Here is a 21,792-nt window from a genome sequence, read left to right on the forward strand (position 1 = left end):
AGAGCTTTGGTTAGCAAAGGTCCACTGTACAGAGAGTTCCTGCTCTTGGTACCAAAATATTGAGACACAAAACAGGGTCACATCTAGTGTCCTCACAATTCTTGTCTTTTTTTTTTCCTTCCTTTCTTTCTTTTTTCTTTGATCCCTGAGGTTTGAATCTCTTTTTAGGACTGTTTTTATTATTATTTTATTTGTTTGTTTTTTGCTCAGGAGTAGGTGTATTTGACTGCATACTGTCAGACATGCACAAACTTCCTTGGCAGATATACAAAAGAGCTGTGTCACTGCAAACTCACTATGTGAGTCTTGGATCCCAGATTTTATATGAAGTCTAGGAAAACATATTTCCCTTCTCTACTAGGAAAAAAATCTGTTTCTTCAGCACTGAGTTCCCCTCATATACTTTTTGTTTTTTTTTTCATATTTTAAATACTTCTCTGGTTTCCATTTTTTTTGTTTGTTTTTTACTATAATTGCAGTTATCGCCAATATTGTTTCCTCTTAGAAATTATTATGGTTTTTAGAAAGAGGATGAAGGGAAGAGGGAAGACTTAAGGATACATTTGCAGTTATCCCCAATATTGTTTCCTTATAGAAATTACTATGGTTTTTAGAAAGAGGATGAAGGGAATAAGGAAGACTTGAGGGCATATCTGCAGATAACCTCAATGTTGTTTCCTCTTAGAAATTATTATGGTTCTTAGAAAAAGGATAAAGGGAATGAGGGAAGACTTGAGGCAATTGTGTCAGGATAAAAGAGAAATAGACCAAAATCCAACTTATATTCCTTTCCCACTTTTCTTAGAGAGAAAATGCAGTGTCAGAGATAGTAATGCACCTGAAATCAGCAATCAATCAGTCAATCAACAAACATTTATTCAAAGTCTACTATACTCCAAAGCCTACAATGAACACTACAAAGGTAATGTAAATTGCATTTTTAAAAAACCAAATAGTCACATAAACTCAAAAGATTTTTTTTAAGTAGTTGTAGTCATATTAAAGTCTAAACAGTCAGTTGGTCAATAAGCTTTTAAGTGACTGTTTTGTGCCATATACTGTGCTAAACTCTAGGAATTAAAAACTCTAGGGGAAAAAAAAAGACCTGTCCTCAAGGAGCTAACAATATTAAAGGAGGAGATAATGTGCCAATGACTTTGTACAAACAGCATATATAAAAGATAAATAATAAATAATCAACAAGGAGCAGGCAGTAGAATTAAGAGGAATGGAGAAACACCTTCATAGAAGGATCTTAACAAAAATTAAAACCAGAGTTCTAAGAAGAATATTTTCAGTTGATCTGGTCCTATCATATGTTCAATTAAGTGTTTTGTTCTTTTTTTTTTAATAGCTTTTTATTTACAAGTTATATGCATGGGTGATTTTACAGCATTGACAATTGCTAGACCTTTTGTTCCAATGTTTCCCCTCCTTCCCCCACCCCTTCCCCTAGATGGCAGGATGACCAGTACATGTTAAACATATTAAAGTACAAATTAAATACAAAAAAAGTATACCTGACCAAACCATTATTTTGCTGTACAAAAAGAATTGGACTCTGAAATAGTGTACAATTAGCCTGTGAAGGAAATCTAAAATGCAGGCAGGCAAAAATATAGGGATTGGGAATTCAATGTAATGGTTCTTAGTCATCTCCCAGAGTTCTTTCTCTGGGCGTAGCTGGTTCAGTTCATTGCTGCTCCATTGGAACTGATTTGGCTCATCTCCTTGCTGAGGATGGCCAGGTCCATCAGAATTGGTCATCATATAGTATTGTTGTTGAAGTATATAATGATCTCCTGGCCCTGCTCATTTCACTCAGCATCAGTTCATGTAAGTCTCTCCAGGCCTTTCTGAAATCATCCTGTTGGTCATTTCTTACCGAACAATAAGATTCATATACCACAATTTATTCAGCCATTCTCCAGTTGATGGGCATCCACTCAGTTTCCAGTTTCTGACCACTACAAAGAGGGCTGCCACAAACAATAGTGCACATACAGGTCCCTTTCCCTTCTTTATGATCTCTTTGGGATATAAGCCCAGTAGTAAAGTGTTTTGTTCTTAATAAGTTCTCTGGCAAGCAAGGAAATAAAATCTAAGAAGGTTATATTTTTTGTTGAAAAAACTTTATTATTGGACTAGTGGTGGTTTATTAAAAGATTTTTTAAAAAGCAAGAGTAAATTAGTTAAATGTTGGAAATACAGAATACAAAACTTCAAATTTGCTATAGCCCTACTAAAAATTAAAAATTTTAAAATCTTGATACCATGGTGATTAAACCTCTCTTTAGAGTTGTCCTGTTTATTTTTCCAATATCTGACTGCAGACTTCAGTTCAATGAAAAAATTCTTATTCCAAAAGAAATAATGTTTGCTAAGGATTTTCTTTCCAGGGACTTTCTGAGGTGACTAGCACATGTATTATCACCTGCTTTTAAGTCATTTGTCAATCATGTCTGACTCTTCATGATCCCATTTGGGGTTTTCTTGGCAAAGATGATTTGCCATTTTCTTCTCCAGCTCATTTTACAGTTGAAGAAATTGAGGCAAATAGGGTGAAATGACTCTTTCAGGGTCACACAGAAAGTAAATGTGCAAGGACCAATTTGAACTAAGGACTTCTTGATTCCAGGTCTGGCACTCTATCCACCAAACCACCTAGCTAACCTTATCTCATACTACTCCTCTTCATTTTTCAGCCAAACTGGATTATTCCTTTTTATCTTTTTTCCACAGGAGAATTCCTTCTGCTACTTTCCTCTCCATTCTTTTACTCATGCCATCCCCTGGGCTTGGAATTGATGTCTCTCCTTTTTCTGTCTTTTGATGTCCCAAGGCCCTTCCTTCAAAGTCAAAGACACTGAGTTCTTAAAGATTATCCTGATACCTCCCTCTCTCCAAGTGAAATAATTTATCCCTCTTTATTTTTCCTATAGTGCTTTGCCTGCTTACTTTCTCAATAAGCAGAGGAGGGGTTGAAGGGAAGAACTAAAATTTTGTTTAAATATTTAAAATAAGTAAAATAAATAGATTATAGCGCTTTGCCTGGGCCTCTACTTTACACTTATTCAAAAGTATCCCCTAAAAGGTTACTAATTTTTTTTTGGCTTAGACTCTCACTCTCAAGTAAAATTCAAAGGAAATTTGAATAAAATTTAGGCCTAGTTTATCGAAGTTTCCCTCAGGTGTAGAAAAAAGAAGATCCTTAAGTTCTGAATAGGCAGTTAATCTACAATATGAGTATTGAGTACTAGACAGTCTTCATTTCAACCACCACAGGAAAAAAAATCAATAATATAAAAAGTACTCACAGGTACCCATGAACAAAGGCAGAAATATAAAGCGCCCAAATAATTCATTAGATTTTTTTCAGACTGTTCCACCCCTACCCACCCTAATACCCAAGAAAAAGATACTTTAGAGTTACTTAGTAAATATACCCTACTGGCCTTCCACCTGTTTAAGGTATACAGCCTAACTATCTCAAGGCAACATTATAGCAAGGTTCAGACCTCTTGGCCCTCGATAAGGTGGTTTTAGTCCTCCAAATTCAGGGGACTTATGGAGAATTCTCTTCTTTCTCCAAGGCACATTTAGTCAAGAGGCCAGTATCCAGTTCTCTAACTCAGGAACTTTCTTGCTTGTAAACTTTAGAATGGAAGAGCCATTTAGATTAAGATTATCTACAAGGTCATCACCAAAACTAAAAACGTGCATTCTCAGGATTGTTCATTTCTGACTTGTAGGGAAGAAGACAGCCAGGAAGTAGAGGCCCAAGGAGTGCTCTATCAAATCTAACTGGTCAAATACAGACCGCTCATTTGTAAACAAGCAGAAAGATGAATTTGACCCTCACAAAGGGCTTGTGGTGAACCTCTTCCTCAAGTAAACAATAACGGCTCGATTCATCTGTTAGCTAAAAATCAGATTTGTTAGTAAAAATTTTTCTTAGGATAGTGGGCTCCTTCACTTAACATGCTTCCCTTCTCAGCAAACTGAATGACTATCCAAGGAAGGCAGCCTCAGACATGTGGAACAAATATTAGATTCAAATGATCTACAGAACTATCTTCCTTCTTACCATTTTCATCCCTGTACAGAAACCTATCATTACTCTCTATTTCATGTTCTAGCAAATCCACTTCATTGACTGCCATTTGAAGTCATCAACTGCACTCCCCTTCCCCTTTATCTCCCCTCACTCTCCAACTGTGGGCTTCTATTTAAGACAATCTACTCCCATTCTGCCTCCATTCCATGCCATGGTTCTTGTCTTCCTCTTTTCCATCCTATCCACTCTACACTTCAAGTAGAGTTGCCCTTGCCTTCTCTCCTAGACAGCTTAATCCCAGTTCAAAATTCCTTCCCCCCATGACTAACTCCAGTCTGCTTTCAACGTTCCATTGTTGTTTTTATTATTATTATTGAAGATGGAAGATATTCTGAGAATCACCAGCAAGGGACAGACAATAGTTTGCAATTTCCCAAATTAATCCCATCCTTGGGCCCCACCTCCTCTATCCCCAAAATAACAGGAGGGGCCAGCCTCTTATTTAATAAATAAAAAACTGAAGCCAAAAAATGTGACTTTTCTCAAGATCAATAACCAGCTCAAACCCTGGTCTTCTTTGCAAATCCATTCTCTTTCTATTACTATTGATTAAGCTATGGGGCAGTAATCAAAGATGGGAAGAAAAAAAAAGTTTCTTCCATGAAATAGGTTGGTAAATATTTAACAATCAGCTCTCCAGAAGAAGAAGTAAAATATGCTCAACATACTTTTAAGTTTCATTTGTATTAAAGTTTTCCCTATTACTTTTTCCAAGTCTGTACAATCAATTCAACAATAAACCAAACCCTTATTTGTAGCATTTGCTGATTTCCAAGGCCTAAAGGTTCCCACTGAAAATTTAACAATTGACTCTCCTGACCAAATTCAACCTGACTCTAGCACATCTTTGATTTCACCCCAAGTCTGAGTAGCAAGGAGCAGACAATAGAGTTTGCAGCTTCCCAAGTTAATCCCATCCTTGGGCCCCACCTCCTCTACCCCAGAAATAACAGGAGGGGCCAGTCTGTCCCCTGAGTCTAGATTTGCATGGCAGGAAGAGGCCTAGTGGGGTGGGGAATCCAGGCTCCCTAGCAAGCTGTAGCACTTCCCTCCAAGGAGCCACAGCCATGGAGGTCAAGACTTGGGCCAAGGACAGAATCTATTTGACCATGGTTGGGCTGGGACTGCCTACCATCTCCAAAGAAGGGCTTGTGCTGCTTCTGTTACTCTCAGGTACTCAGAGAGGCTGGCTTTGGCCGCCTTCCACTCTCCCCTTTTCTTGCTCTTTCTCTGTCTAGATTACAAGAATAGTGCACATTTAACAAGGGCTTTTTTAGCCTCCTGAGAATTTTTTTTTCTTACATTCTTTCTTGTGAGAGAAGTCAGATCTTTCTTTATGTGTCTGGGTTTTTCTCTGTCTTTGCCTTTCTGTATCTTCATAGATCATTCTGTCCCCATCACGGTTTTTGTCTACGTGTTTTTGCTTTTTTTTTTGGGGGGGGGGTTGTTTTTCCTGTCTTTATCTTTGTTTCTCACTTTCAATGTCTGTGTTATTTCTCTCTTGGCCTCTTTCACTTTCTGTGTCTCTCTTTGTCTCTCCTACTTTTTACGTCTAAATCTTTGTGTTTTTCTATATCTTTAAAAATGGAAGAATGGAATCAGAAGGTGTATAACTAAGGGTCTTTCCAGTTTACTTAAGTCTGGGACTCTGTCTCTGCCCTGCTGTGTGTGTCTCAGTGTCTCTCTGTCTGTCTCTGTGTTCTGTCTCTGCCTATCTATTTCTGTCTCTCTCTCTCTCTCTCTCTCTCTTTCTTCTTGTCTCTCTATGTCTTGTCTATATCTTTATCCCTCATGTTAACTCATGTTAATCTTATCTCTGACTCTGGGTAGAGTTTGTATAATCCATGAATCAGTCAATGAGCATTTCCTAAACTATGTGTCAGGCTCTATGCTGAGGTCTGGAAATACAAAGAAAAAGCAAAATAGGCCCAGGTTTCAAGGGGCTTACAGTTCAAATGGGGAAGACAGCATGTACATAAATAGGTATTACATAAAAGACATAGAGAGAAAATACAAGGTTACTTAGAGAGAAAGGCAGTATCAGCTGGGAGGAGGGCAAAGGCAAAGAGAGGAGAGATGAGATGCTGTGTATGGGGAACAGCAAGCAGATTGACATAGATGTATTGTAAAATATATTGAAAAGAATAATTTGTAATAAGAATAGAAATGTAGCAAGGGCCATATTCTAAAGAACTTTAGATGCCAGATAGTTTATATTTGATCCTAGAGATATTAAGGAGCCATTGAAGTTTACTGAGTAGGGATATGACATGATCTACCCTGGACTTTGGGGAAATCCCTTTGGCAGCTATGGAGAGAATGGATTGGAGTGAAGAAACTTGAGATAGGACACCAGTTAGGAAAGTCATTACAATAATCCAAGGGAAAAGTCATAAGGGCCTGAATTAGGATGGTAGTTATGTGAATAATGATAAGGGGATATGCAAGAAAGATGTTTGGAAATATAAACAATAAGATTTGGCAACAAATTGTGAGAGAGTGAAGGCAAGAAGTTGCAGATGATGTCTAAGTTGTGAACCTATATATCAGAAGAACAATAGTGCCCTTGAAAGAAGTATATAAGTTCAAAAGAGAGGGGGGTTTTGTGGGGAAAAGAAAATGAATTCGGTTTTGGACATATTGAATCTGAGTTTTCCTATAGGATGAGTTTGAAATATCCAGTGGGCAACTGATGATGAAGGCCTTGAGCTTAAGAGAGAGACTAAGGAGATTAGGTAATTTCCAGATCTGATGCCTGCAGTAGGAGCCCTGTGAAGGGTGAAGAGAAAAAAGTGAGGAAAATGGAAATTTTGCTAATTTGGAGTCTGCTGAAAGAGGAGAGAATGCTTTTATAAACAAGGAAGTAGAATGTAGACCCCCTCCTATGTGTTCTGTATATTAACTCAAGAAAAAAAAAAGGGCGCTGTCCCCTCACTTTCCTTTTTTGTAAAAACAAGAGGCTTAGACTAAAAATCTCTTGAGTCCTCTCCAGTGCTAAGGTTTGAAAATCTAAAATTCAGTGTTTTAAGGTTTCTTTCATCTTTGATGTTCTGCTTGTCATCTAGGGGAGGGGGTGGAAGGTGGGAGGGAAAAATCGGAACAGAAGTGAGTGCAAGGGATAATGTTGTAAAAAAAATTACCCTGTCATGGGTTATGTCAATAAAAAGTTATTATAATAATAAAAAAATGGAAAAAAAGAAAAAAATACTCCAACATATTAAAAAGTAAGTAGCTGCTTTCAATTATAATATCCGGCTAAAGGAGGATTAAAGTGGCCCCACATTAAATGGATATTCATACCTCAAGTTCTTCAAATAAAAATCAGAAACATCCTTGATTTTCTATAATTTTCATATTTTGGAGGCAAAGGGAACCACAAGCTCTTCCCTATTTCTCATCCCTCTTCTTTTCCCTATTCCTATCTTCTTTTTATTTCTCTACTCCGCTTCCTAGCATGCCCTCCTCTCCATCTGTTGAACTTCAGCTATGGGAAATATAGAAGAATCAATTGAAGTGATAGGTCATGGGAGAGTTATTGGGGGAAAGAAATAATTGTGCAATTAGGTAGTGCTGTGGGTAAAGCACCAGCCCTGGAGTCCCACTTTCAAATCCTATCTCATGCATTTGACACTTAAGACTTGCATGACTCTAGTTAAGTTACTTTATGCTGATGGAAGAGAGGAAGGAAGGAAGGAAGGAAGGAAGGAAGGAAGGAAGGAAGGAAGGAAGGAAGGAAGGAGGGAGAGATGAAAGGAGGGAGGGAAGGAAGAAGAGAGAGAAGGAGGGAGGGAAGGAGGAAAGGAAAGAAGGAAGGAAGGAAAGGAGAAAAGGAAAAAGGGAAGAAGGAAGGGAGGGAGAGAGGGAGGAAGGCAGGGACGGGAAGGAGGGAGGGAGGAAAAGAAGTGAGGGAGTAAAGGGAGGAAGGGAAGGAAGAAAAGGAAGGAAGGAAAGAAGAAAGGAGGGAGGGAAGGAAGGAAAGAAGAAAGGAGGTAAGGAAAGAAAGAAAGAAAGAAGGAAGGAAGGAGAGAGGGAAGGAAAGAAGAAAGGAGGGAAAGAAAGAAGGAAGGAAGGAAGGAAGGAAGGAAGAATTGCATCAATGGGAATGATTAGAGTTTGGACAAACTAGGAAAGTCAGATGCTTCCTATACTATAGGATCCCCTGATGTTCTTTTGGCGCCAATACTATCTTTTGTTATCTTGTCCACCTGACTCTCTTCTTCTCTCTGTCCCATGTTCCTCAGCAGGTGAGATGATCCTGGGAGCCCAAACAATTGATGGTATTGATATCCGTGATTCCAGAGGTTAGTAGCTCTGTCCTTTCTCAGGGAACTGTATCTGAGTCATTGAGGGAGGGATAGTAGGGAGACTGGGGGTGAATGGAGGGAGAGATACCTTCAGCATATCTTGTTTGAAAAGCTCTGGAGAGAGGGGAGGGGCTAACCTTTCCCTGTTTCTGCATTTCCTTGGCATCCCTGATAAATTAATTTCTCTGTATTTTCATGTCTCCAGGATCTTCTGACCAAATCTTAACTAAATCTTCACTGTCTCTCCCATGTTATCACTCATCATCAATAGCAATTATTGGCAATTATTTACTGAGAGCAAGCAATGGTCAAGACCACACTAGGAGCAAAGGAGCATATAAATTTAAACCCAACAATCATTTGCCACATGTCTACTATGTGCCAGACACTTGGAGATAAAAAGACAAACATGAAAACCAGTTCTTACTTTCAATGACCTTTCATGTTAATCTCATACAAAGAAGTAAAGATAATGGACTCTGACCTCAAAAGGCTTGTCATCCAGGTGCAGAGACAGGACACACAGAAAGATAAAAAGTAATGCAGAAAAGTACAGAGATTTGTGTGCCACAGAAGAAGGGTCATTGTGGGCCCAGAGGTCATGTCAGGCTCAACAGAGAAGCTGAATAGGGCCTTATGCAAATGAAGGTGTAAGAGAACCAATTTGAGCATAGACCCAGAGGCCAGAATACATAGTGTCCAATAACCCAAAAAGCAATGGTGGGAGATGAAATTGCAAATGTATATTTGAATCTGATTGTGGAGGGCTTTGAATGACAGATTATGCAGTTTGAACTTTGGATTGACAATAAAGAGCAAGTTCCAGCTTTTGGAATTTGAGGGGCAACTATATTAGCTGGTTCGTTGCGTTGTTCTTTAAAAGAAAAGAAAATTAATCAAGTACTCTTAATCATTTAAATACCTACATCTGTCAGAAAATGTCTCTCTAAAGAGAGTATAAAATGCTATCATAAAAGCTAGCTATTGTTTTTATTATTAAATCAATATCCATGCAAGGGAGGGAAAATGAGAAGTGGCTTATTCACAAAACTTAGGTACACATATGAAATTTATTAAAGACATTCCTAACTGCAGGGATTTTTAACCTAGGGTACATGAACTTAAAAAAAAAATGGATAACTATATCAATATAAAAGATTCCTATGTGTTTTATGTTGTACTTTTAAAACATTATTATGAGACGGGGACAATTGATTTCACCAAATTGTCAAAAAGGTCCATGAATTGAAAAAAGGTGGAAAAAATCTTTGCTTTTCAGCCAATTGAAGCTTTAAGAGGACTGAAGAAAGGACCTGCACAAATCTCCAAATCATTTTATTGTTCAGTCATGTCTGACTCTTAGTAACTTCATGGGATTTACTCGGCAAAGATACTGGAGTGGTTGGCCCTTTTCTTCTCTAGCTCATTTTACAGTTAAGAAACTGAGGCACAGGGTTAAGTGATTTGCCCAAAGTCACATAGCTAATGTCTGAGACTAAATTTGAATTCAGGAAGATGACTTTAGATGACTCATTGTATTTACTGAGCCACCTAGCAGTCCTGCTAACTCATTTTGGACTGTAACTCATGGAGGAAGAATAGGATAAGCCACAAAGAAAGCTTTCTAGTTTTACCCTTTTGTACAGGAAAAATCTAATATGTGTTAAAGATATCCCCTCATTTATTCTCAATTCTGAGGGGTTCTGGGCAGTGGTTGTTTGGGAAGTAAAAGTTTTATCTATTACTTTTACGCCCAGATCTAATATTTGGAATCTTTGAGCATTATGATTGAAGAGCAAAAAAGAAAATAAAGACCATAAACTCTTGAAGGGAAGGGCTTAATTTATTCTCTGCATTAGAATCTCCACTTCTACAAGAAATGCTTTCTGATATCCTATAAAGTAGGATTTTCTTTAAGATTATCATCAATCATTCTGTTAATAGCCTGTTTGTACATAGTTTTTTGTGTGTCATTTTTCTCTTTAGACTGTGAGCTCTTTAAGAGCAGGAATTGGGGATTTTTGTTTGTTTGTTTTGGGGAGGTAGCCTATTTTTGAATATCTACACTTAGCATGGTGCTTGGCAGTTAGCAGACATTTTATAAGTGGCTGTGGATTGATTAATTCACTCTTAAGATTGGCTTTGGACAAGTTCTCATAGAACAAGAGAACTTGGTTCTCATAGTCTTGATAAGACTTTTAGAAACTCTTACCTGCTCAGGTATCACACAAAGAACAAAGAAATCAAAATTTGCACATGGACTGAATTTATTATTTAACCCCTAATTCTTCTAAGTCAGTCAGTTCATACTCTAAAGCAGGGTTCCTTAACCATTTTTGTGTCATGGACCCTTTTAACTATCTACTATAGCCTGTGAACCCCTTCTCAGCATCATATTTGAAAATGAATTACATAAAATATAGAATTACAAAAGAAACCAGTTGTGTTGAAATAGTTATCAAAATATTTTTAAAAACAAGTTCATGACTTAATATTCAGTCAAGACCTTTTTCCCCTTACATTTTATTTTATTTTTAAATTAACAAGCATTTTTCTCCCTCTTATTTCTTCCCCTCCCTTCAATTTAATATAAAAAAGAAAACCCTAAGTACAGATATACAGTCAAACTAAATAAATTCCTACATGCTCAAGTCCAAAATGGATGCTCTGTCTCCAGCCTCTACTAATTAGGAGGGGAGCAGCATATTTCAACATAGATGCTCCAGAGACATCTTTACAAGCTTGTTGTTATCATATAATTTGTTCTCTTGTTCCACTCACTTCACTGTGAATGTTTTTCAGATTTCTATAAATCTGTCCCCTTCATCATTTGTTACACCATGATATTATTCCATTACATTCATGTACCATAACTTCTTAGTCATTTTCCCCTCACTTTGTTTCCAGTTCTTGGCCAATCAAAATTTGGTTTTTGTTTAATACTTTATATATAAAGGTGACTTTCATTTATGAAATGGATCAGCCAACAATTATTGGAGGGCTAGAATAACAGCAGAGGAATGTCATAATTAGAATATTATAATAATAAAAATAATAGCAGATTGCTATAAAGATTATAAATGTTTTTAGGTTTTATAAAGTTTTTGATTTTAGTAGTGCTTTACTTTTAAATAACCCAATATGATCACTTTGTTATCCCCATTTAATAGATGAAAAAATTGAGGTTCAGAGAAATTATTTGCCCATTATTACACAACTATTTAAGAAGAAAAAAGTTACCGGACAAAGGAAGACCCCTTAATCAGAAATGCTGTTGCCATAATCCAAACAAGAGATGTTGGAAGCATCAGGATAGCATCAGGGAAGATGGAAAGGATAGGACTTATACAAAAAATATAATGTTAGTCTGCTAACCCATGTGATAAGCACATGACACTTATCTATATGAACTGCTGTACAAAAGATCCTGAGTGAATGTCAATCTATTCATTATACATTTACCCCGGTTTAGATGCTAGAGACTGGCTCAGGGCTTGGTGATCAATGACTAGAAGAGCAATAAGTGTCCAAGGGAATTCTACTCTTGTTTGGTTTCTGTCACCTCTCCCTCCTCTGTCTCCTATCTCCATTGTGCCTCCACGCCTCTTCCTATTCTTCAGGCCATTGTTTGTGTGGATGGGGACAGTACAGGGCTGGCCCCTGGATCTGTAGAGCTGAAGGCTGAGAGGTTTACGCCTTTAAGACTTTGGACTAGAGAAACTTAGGGTCTGATTTTGATTTTCACAGCGAGTTCATGCAAAGAGATCTCGCAGCATCCACGTTTTGTTGCCAAAAAGAGAGACAGCCTCTTTGAAGTGACCTGCCATGTAAGCCATTCTGGTGAAGTGAGCTGGCTGCTGAAGCAGGAGTCAGATCCTGACCCGCGGGTTCTAAAACTTGACAATGAACGGCTGAAGAATTTTAGGAGTAACAACACTGTCACTCTCGTAATCCAAAAAGTACAATTTGAGGACAATGGCATCTATTACTGTCAACAAGCTTGTGTGGAGAATCCTGAAAAGATGTACCAGGGCTGCGGCACTGAGCTCCGAGTCATGGGTATGTTTGGGGATAAGCTCGGGTCCAGAGCATTTTTATTCAACCCTCCAGACAGCTCCCTGTCTAAGCACTACCACTGAGAAAAGCATGCCAGCTCTCCAGTTGGCATCCAGGGTGGATAAAATGTGTCCAGATGGTTCTGGGAACTTGTCACTGGTAACTGACCCATGTAAGCTCTCTTTGCCACAGTAGATTTAGCCTAGCATTCACACTAAGCCATTGACTGACCCTTTGCCTGGTCTCCCCTGTGGCTGATGATATACACATTTGCTGGTATTTGGCGAAACTGAGGGTGGGAGGCTGTTTCTGACCCAGAAATGAGTGAAGATGATTGGTTCAAATGGGAATTAACTGCCCACCCAGTTAACCTAGACTCAATAAGAATTGCTAATGTGTATATAATGCTTTGAGGTTTACAAAGCACTTTGGGATCACAATTTTAGAACTGGAACTTTAAAGGCTAACAAGTCACAAGTTAGGAAACTGAGAGATTCCAAAGTTAAGCAACTTATTCAGGATCTTATAGAGAGCTAGTATCTGAAGCAGGATTTATTTGAATCTCACAGTTCTGTGAAATATGAGCCATTATTATCTCTATTTTGCAGAGGAGAAAAATGAATGGGCAGAGGTTAAATTACTTGCCCAGGATCAACAGCAAGTAATTCTAATTCAGTCATTCCTAACTCTAAGCCTAGCTCTTTATCCACTTTCCCACTTATAAGCTGGCTGATGATAAAAGAGAGGGGGACCCTCAGAGATGGTAAGGCATAGGACAAAGGAAGATCTGCTAAGAGACTACCATTTCTGTCTCTAAATAGTTGAGCTTTGTGATATCCCCTTCCTCTCAGCACCTTCCCACATTGTCTCTCACCATAGGGTACAGCACCGTGGCCCAGCTAAAGCGGAGGAACACTCTGAAAGATGCCATCATTATGATCCAGACCTTACTCATTATTGTCTTCATCACCGTCCCTATTTTCCTGTTGTTAGATAAGGTGACTGGGGAGAGGAGGAGGGGAGGGAAAAAAATAGGTGAACAAGATAAAAGAGAGCCTGCTGGATCACACTGGCTTAAAGCAGTGTGAGAGGCAACATCTTGCATCGATTTTCCCCTCTATATCCCTGCCGCAGCTCCTCTTATTTCTTCATCCCCCACCCCCTTTCTCAATCTCATCCCCACCTTACTTCCCCTTAATCTGTCTTTCCTCACTCACTTCCATCCTGAACAGCTATCTCTCCCTCACCTACTTCATCCTCAGATCCATCTGTTCTTCTCCTTTATCACTCCCATCCTAACATTCTTCTCCTACCCTCTTCCATTTTGGACCCCCCTCCATTCACCCATTTCATCCTCTGACCTTTTTGTCCCTCACCCACTTCCATCCTGAACAGCCATCTTATCCCTTCCCTCTCCTATTTCCATCCTGGATCCACCTCTCCCTCACCCATTTATCCTTAGATTTTTCTGGCCCTCATTCTCTTCCATGCTGAAGATCCATCTCCCCTTTCCATCCTCAGGCCCCTATCTTCCTCATCTACCCTCATCCTAAGACCCACTGGTTTCTCCCCATTCCCATTCCTATACCCAGGTCCTTTTCCCCTTCCATTACATGTTAAACCTGGTTATAAAATAACAGTAAGAGGAGATAGAGGAGCCCAGACTAAGCTTCTCCTTCTGTCTCTTGCAGGATGATAGCAAGGTGGCCCTGGAGGATGATCACACTTATGAGGTAAGAAAGAGAGGCAGTTACGAGAGCTGGTGGTGGTGGTTGTAGACAGTGAGTGCAGACTCGCTTTATGTTTATACTATAGCGCTGCTCCTAACTTTGTACAATTCTTGAAATCCTTAGGGTCTGGAAATTGACCAAACAGCTACTTATGAGGACATCGTGACACTTCGAACGGGAGAAGTAAAATGGTCAGTGGGTGAGCACCCAGGCCAAGAGTGAAGGTTCCCCACCTGACAATTCTTCCTTCACTCCCCATCCCTCCATCAACCTCCTGGAGGCAGCTCATCCAGCAAATAAGCTTCATGGACCTGCTCTGGTTTCCAACCTATTACTCCTTTTCCTCTGCCCATAACTGTCCTGCCTCCAATCCCTCTCAACTCACAACCATCTCCAGAGGAGTGGAAACCTGTAGTGCTTAGTAGAGCACAAGATTTAGGGGAATTTGTCTCCCTAAAACTCTGGGAATTGGCTGGGGGAGAAGGAGATAGAGTAGAGGGAGACACAGACTTGATGGGGAAAAGGAAAGTAAAACAAAGGGAAACAGATTTGGAGTCTGGTGAGGAAAAATGGAAAGAATCTATAAATCTGACTCGGAGTGATCTAGGAGACCAGGTCACACTTGGCCCCTACAGCACGGCTCCTCCAGCCCAAAGCAAACAAGGACCAGGATCGACTCTGAAACTCAGACGGCCAACTGACTCAATCCAAATTAGGGACTGTGGAGATATATCCCCTTCTCCCATCTCCAAGGGTTTGTTGGGCCCTTCCTGGTCTCCTGTGCATAACTTCTGATGTAATAAACTGTGTGTTTTGAGAAAACACATGGGGACTTGTAGAATCTCATGGATATGCCTCCTCCCACATCTCTCTCTCTCTCTGTTTCTGTCTTTCTGTCTCTCTCCCTCTCTCTCTCCTTCCTTTCCTTCCTTTCTCCTTCCCTTTTTCCCTCCCTCTCTTCCTCCCTCCTTCCTTCCTTCCTTCTCTCTCTCTCTCTCTCTCTCTCTCTCTCCAAATATATATATATATATATGTATATGTATATATATATATGTGTGTGTGTGTGTGTGTGTAAGTTTATATATATATATATGTACATTTATTTTTGCCTATAAGGATATGCTTGTATTTGCTAGTGTAAACTTGTGTCTACAGCTATACTGACCAACAGCTAAACTTTTCTCCTCATCTCTCTACCTACTTCTCCAAGTGTCCCTAATCTAGTTTTATATCTTCATGTTCTCCTTCTAGATCCTGCCTGCCCTAGATCACCACCATTTCCCTTCACATGTTCTCTCTCCCCTCCTGTCTAGTCCTAGTCTTAGCAAAGGAGGCCATAACTTGGGCAAATCAATCACTGACAATCACTAACTTGCAGTAAAGCCAAACCTACTCATTTTCCAATCTATATTGCTTTATTGAGTTCCTGCAATAATACCTGGAGATACCTCTCAATTCACAAAGTAGGCAGACACTGCTGTCCCAAGTTTGAGGTACATTGTGCGAACCTGTTGACTAAATCCATAGTTCACAAGTGCTCACCAATATTAGTAATTAGTCACAGAGCATTTAAGGCATTTAATGAAATGGCATTATAAGACAAGTTATACACATTTCCCCCCACAGATTTAGGATACTTTCTCCCATAAACAAGCATTCTATTAATGGGCAGAGTAGACTTGCCTGGAAGGGTATACATGTATGACCAGAATACATGTTTGGAAGAGTAATTCACACCTCTGACCATCTAGCTTGAGACTAAGGACTTTTGCTAATAGGTTATTCTTCCTTATAAAAAGAGAAAGCCACCTTAATAACTCTCTTAAGAAAAAAATCCTCCTCAAACAAAGGATCAGTAACAGAGCTGGGTTTGGTAAGTGGAAAAATCCTTCTGACTTTTGTCTTTACAGAGTGGACTGTTTCTTTTCAGAATTTTGGATAGAAAGTATTTCATCTTCACCAGAGATTCTTTGTCTCAGATGTCAAGCTCTGTGGTAATAGAATATTCCAAGTTTGTTAATAGACTGAGACAATCTTTTCTTTGGACTAAATATCCATGGGCAACTTAACTCTAGGTCATGGTGGGCAATACATGTATCTCCTAATTTTAATCTCTGATTCTATTATCTATATCTAGCCATTCTCTATGTAAAGCTACTCATCTAGAAACTATTATGCAGTTCTGGAGTTTGAGGTTCCCCAGTTTTTTTTCAACTCCAAGTCCCCTTCTGTCTTTTCCATTCTCCAGTGTAAATGAAGAGATAGAGAAGATCATAAAGACAAAGTTAAGCTCAAGGGGAAAAGCTATTTTCTCTTCTACCTGCTTAACTGTTCCTAGCTCTGTGTAAATACAATATGCAGGAAAACTTAAAAAAAAAAAACTTTGATCTCACCCTTAAATTAATATATGTTGAGTGCTAGGATAGGTTCTCTATATAGTGCTTGCCCTCAAGAAGTTAATACTCTAGTTGAGAAAATCATAGAATTTCCCACTTTTCTGCCTATTTGAATCCTACCCAGAATTCAAATTCAACAGAATATTTTACCTCTGAACCTACTTTATTCTTCTTCCCCCTCAACCCCCCACAAACGAGAATTTAAACCATACTTCTTAGCATGGTACAATGGAAAAAAAGCATTGAATCTGGTGTCAGATACCTTGAGTTCAAACGCCACTTCTAATACATGCTGCTTGTATGATATTAGACCAATTACTAATTTCCTCTTTAGTTTCCTCTGTTTAGAATAATTCATGGTTTCTGAGGTATCTTCCATGTCTTGACCTATGATCTTATGAGAACCAGTTCCTTGATTATCTTCAGTTTTCATTGAACTCCTTTCATCTCTTCCAGGGCTCCTCAAACTACAGCTGCAGGCCAGATGCAGCAGCTGAGGACATTTATCCCCCTCACTCAGGGCTATGAAGTTTCTTTATTTAAAGGCCCATAAAACAAAGGTTTTGTTTTTAGCATAGTCCAGCCCTCCAACAGTCTGAGGGACAGTGAACTGTCCCCCTATTTAAAAAGTTTGAGGACCCCTGAGATAGAAAACTCATTAAGGACAAAGATTGTAGGTAGAACCTCTCTGTATGTATCCCCACAAGCAACTAACTTATAGGATTGGGCACACAAGGTAGACTATGGTACACTAACAGGTACACAACAAAGAGATGTTGTGCTCTCAGATCACTCACACAATGGAAAAACCACAGAGTGAATGAAGTAGGTTCACAACCTGAGGATGCAGTAGGGGGGGAAAATGTTGGATCTGCAGTCAGATGCACTGAATTCAAATTCTGCATCTTCCTTCCATTTCTTATCTATGTAACCCCGGGCAAGTCCCTTTGTCTCTCTAGACCTGTTTCTTCATCTATAAAACAAGGGAGTTGGACTAGAATATCCTCTAGAAGTCCCTTCCAGATGTAAAGCCATGATTCAAATTGATATCCTACAAATGGGAATCTATGAATGCCAAGGTAATGCAACAAAGAAGAATATTCTGAGTAGGGCTTCCTCATGGAAGCTTTGAGACTGATTCTTGTGTGTGTGTGTGTGTGTGTGTGTGTGGTGGGGGGAGGAGGCAAACAGGTATAAGTGACTAGCCCAGGGTCACAAAGTAAAAATCAGGTTGGATTTGAATTCAGGTCCTCCTAAGGACCAATGCTGTATCCACTGTACCACCTAGAGCCTGATTCTGAAGGTGAGATGGGACAAGATTTGGATCATAGGGCAGAGAGACTTGGGGATGGAGTATGGAAAGTCTTGAGAATTCCTAGCCCAAGGAGTCAAACAGACCAGGATGGTTATACTGTGGGTTCATATTAAGGGACTGGTTGCTAGTTTGGCTTTGCCAGCTTGAGGACAGAGTGACTATGTCCAAGCATAATCCTGAGCTCTTGGCTGCTGTCCCATCATCTCCTCAAACTCTTTGAGTTATCAGAGAGAACTACCATCTTTAGATTTTTGTCTCCACTGAGCTGAAGCCTGGCCTTTCCTGCTACTTTGCATAGCACAGCTAAATCTGGTCTCCACCCTCCACCCTGGGACACCGAGCAGCAGGCAGAGGGAAGTCCTTGTGGGACAAGGCTTGCTATATGCTCCTCTTCTCCTCTCCCCCTGGCACATAGTAGGCACTTAAAATACTTGTTGACCATTTGATTGATTGAAGTTAAGGTGTTGCCTAGATGAGCTCCTGAGTTTCCTTCTGGTACTAAGATCAATGATATGGAGGAGGATGAGGAGGAATTCTAGGATCACACCTCAAGGATTTGTGAATTCATCACTCTAGACATCTCTTCTACTATTGCCAACTTCAGGCAATTTAGTTGATGATCTTCAGGAGCCACTGTTATTGAAAAATTCATCCCCTTAGTATTATTGTTCTATAAAAAAAAACTATGAACAAGCTGATTATAGAAAGGCTTGGAAAGATTTACATGAACTGAAGCTGAGCTGAAACAAGAAGAACCAGGAATATATTGTACACAAAAACAGCAAAAATGTGAGATGATTAACTATGGAAGACTTGGTTCTTCTCAGTAGTTCAGTTATCCAAAGCAATCCCAATAGACTTTGGACAGATGTCATCTGCATCCAGAAAAAGAACTAAGGAGACTGAATATAAATCAATACATGCTATGTTCACTTCTTTTTTCTGTTTTTTTTTTTCTCTTTCCCATGGTTTCTCCCTTTTGCTATGATTTTTCTTTCCCAACATAATTCATAAAACAATGTATATTAAAAATAAATTTTAAAAAAGAAGGGAAAAAAAGAAAAGTTCATCCCCTTGTAGTCATGCTTAGTGATGAGCTTTTTCCAACTTAGTTGGCTGGTCTTCAAAATACACACAATCCATCACCGTGCTTCTACCCAAAGGTTTTCTATCTTTTGGTAGGACCTATATAACCTCAGAGATCCCAGGCTCTCTTCCACTACAAAGATAAGTGATCGAAATGATTTGTAATATGATTTCATGGTCTCCTGATTTTAGCGGGGCTTCTGTTCTAATAATAAATCAGTAGTCCTAAATCTTCTGGCTTTGAAGTCTGCCTGAGGAAACTCAAATGCCCAATCTGTCTAATTCTGAATAGAACACTCCTCAGTCAGATAGCTTTTGGCCTCAGGATAGTCCCACAAATCAAACTCCCAAAACAATAATAAATAGACCACTCCTCAATTCATTGCTGACTGATAATATGGTCAGTGATAATCTGATCAATGAGAAACAAATTCTGGAGATCACTCCTCTGTCCTACCTATGAGCCATAGAATTATCATGTCAGTGATAGAAAGCTGGATAAATGTATCTCTTTGCTTCTGTTTCTTTGCTGAATTCTGTTGGAATTCAGTCCACTTGTAATTGTGTTACAATTACTATTTACCCCTTGAGTAGGAAATGGGTTCAAGTCTGCAAATTCTTTTGAGACACCTCGTGACACTGGTCTGTGACCTCAAACTTTTGGGGTCCCCTTCCCAATCTCAACAGGAGAAATGAAGTGAATTTTCTTTACAATGTTATTATTATATAAATGGTTTTCTTAATTCTGCTCACATCACTCCACTGGTATATTCAAGTCTTCCCCCATCACTTTCATCATTTCTTCTAATATGATGGCATTCTATTACATTTATATGTCACTATTTAGCCATTTCCCAAAAGAGGGGCCACCTTTAGTTTTTATCTCTTTACCAAAGCAAAAAGCTACTGTAAGTATATAGGTATCTAATAATTGCTACTTGACTGAGTATTTTTTTTTAATCTCTTTGGGACACAGACCCAGTAATAGTATGATTTTTCAAAACAACAAAACTAATTATTTTATAGGGTGTTAATATTTAAGACATCAATTAATCACAAATGCCTCCTAATCCAAAAACTCTGTTTTACTACATGACTTCTCCGAGGTCAGCCTCAAAGACTAAGAGATTGTGCTTCTGGGCAGAATTTCCCAAAGTTCAAATCACCAGTGCTTTCTCCTGCTATTCTGCCACTCCTCCAAATGCAAATCCTGTAGATTTCCCCTAACACCCTGGCACATGCTCCATTGCCCTTTGGGGGAGTCCAGCCCTGTCCCTCAGGGGCTGCTACTCTAAGGACAAACTACTTTCTACTCTCCTCCCCCTAGACTTCCCGCTCTGCTAATTGCAGGTGCTGCTATTGCTACTGGTTCTGCTTATATGATATTTTTCTCTTTCTTTTTTTTGCAAAGTCTGAGGTTAGAAGAAAAAAAACCCAAAACAAAACATGAAAAGCTGCTGTTGTTATGGTCAGTCACCTGTTGTCAATTTTTGTCATTCAGCCATGTTCCGACTCTTCATGATCCTATTTTAGAGGCTTTCTTGATAAAGATACTGGAGTGGTTTACTATTCCTTCTCCAGCTCATTTTACAGATGAGGAAACTGAGGCAGAGTTAAATGACTTGCCCAAGGTCACACACATAGCTAGTAAGTGTTTGGACGCATATTTGATGAATCTTCCTGATTCCAAGCCAATGCTTTATTCACTGTTCCACCTAGCTGCTTACTTAGCATGAGATAAGGACTTAAATACTTTTTTAGTCATTCATTAAATTATAGACTTAAGCAATTCTAGGGAATAAAAAAGCTATAAATATTAAGTACAATCCCAGTCCCCAAAGGAGACTTCTTTTAAGTGGAAAGCAATGGAGAGAGAGGAGGAGTTGGGGAAAGTGGGAGAGCTCCAAATTCTTCTGGACTTTCAAACTCTCAATTGCTTTGAGCACTTCTGGCTTCCAATTTCTAGAGAGAGAATTGACCAACGCCACTTCAGGTTGCTGAAGGAAGACTCTGGGAAGAAATGGCCTTGACCAAATCTCTCAAAACTAGACAGACGTGCCCAAAGTAGTACTGTTGTTATGGGGTGGTGGTGATGGTACTGAAGTACCATTGGAGAAGAGGACCAATGATGTCATGAGGATGATATCTTGACTTGCACTTGAATTGGATTTAAGCATTGGTAGTTTGAAGAGGGCTGAAGAGACTAGAACTTGGATTTTCACCAGCTCCTTCTCCTACCCCCCATTGCTCTCTGTCAAAGAGGAGATTCTCATACCTGTTAAGGGACAGTTCAATTCCCCAAGAACCTCCACAGCTGTGGATTATAACATCTGAAGGGGTTTCAGGACAGCCTTTGCTGACACAGGTGTTGCAGACTGGGAATGAGATAAATTGGAGAAAGAGGGAAGAGGAGAGAGGTCAGACAATGCAACAGTCTCTCAGTCTCCTTGTATCATCCTCTCACAAGAGGAGATCCATTCTGGGTTGGATCTCCAGTAGCCACTGTCAGATGGCTCCTGTGCATTCTAACACTACCAAAGGGGTTTATACAGACTCTACCTACTTCAAGGATCCTTAACCTGGGATTTGATAAGTTGTGAACCTTTAAAAAATAGTTTGATAACCATATATTTCAATATGATTGGTTTCCTTTGTAATTCTATGTGTTTTATTTTATGCATCTATATCATAATTCTGAGAAAGGGTCTTTGGGCTCTGTCAGACTGCTAAAGAGATCGGTGACACAAAAAAAGGTTAAGAACTTAATGCTGATCCCACCTCCTCTGTT

At 39.2% G+C, this 21,792-nt stretch overlaps 1 protein-coding gene across 2 annotated transcripts; it reads left to right on the forward strand.

Annotated features, from left to right (window-relative positions):
• The first annotated feature begins 5,111 nt into the window (after positions 1–5,111).
• CD79B (CD79b molecule) lies at positions 5,112–15,029 on the forward strand. 2 transcript variants are annotated; one of them, XM_031965886.1, is made up of 6 exons: positions 5,112–5,290; positions 8,362–8,418; positions 12,169–12,480; positions 13,357–13,475; positions 14,169–14,210; positions 14,331–15,029. In XM_031965886.1, exons 1-6 carry the CDS (start codon positions 5,185–5,187, stop codon positions 14,427–14,429), a joined length of 735 nt encoding a protein of 244 aa, XP_031821746.1. In that variant the 5' UTR covers positions 5,112–5,184; the 3' UTR covers positions 14,430–15,029. The 2 variants fall into 2 exon arrangements, with proteins under 2 accessions (XP_031821746.1, XP_031821745.1); XM_031965885.1 differs by having other exon boundaries at positions 5,113–5,290; positions 8,359–8,418.
• The last annotated feature ends 6,763 nt before the right edge of the window (positions 15,030–21,792 follow it).

Source organism: Sarcophilus harrisii, chromosome 4, assembly GCF_902635505.1.
Source record: "Sarcophilus harrisii chromosome 4, mSarHar1.11, whole genome shotgun sequence".
In the NCBI taxonomy this organism is placed as follows: Eukaryota; Metazoa; Chordata; class Mammalia; order Dasyuromorphia; family Dasyuridae; genus Sarcophilus; species Sarcophilus harrisii.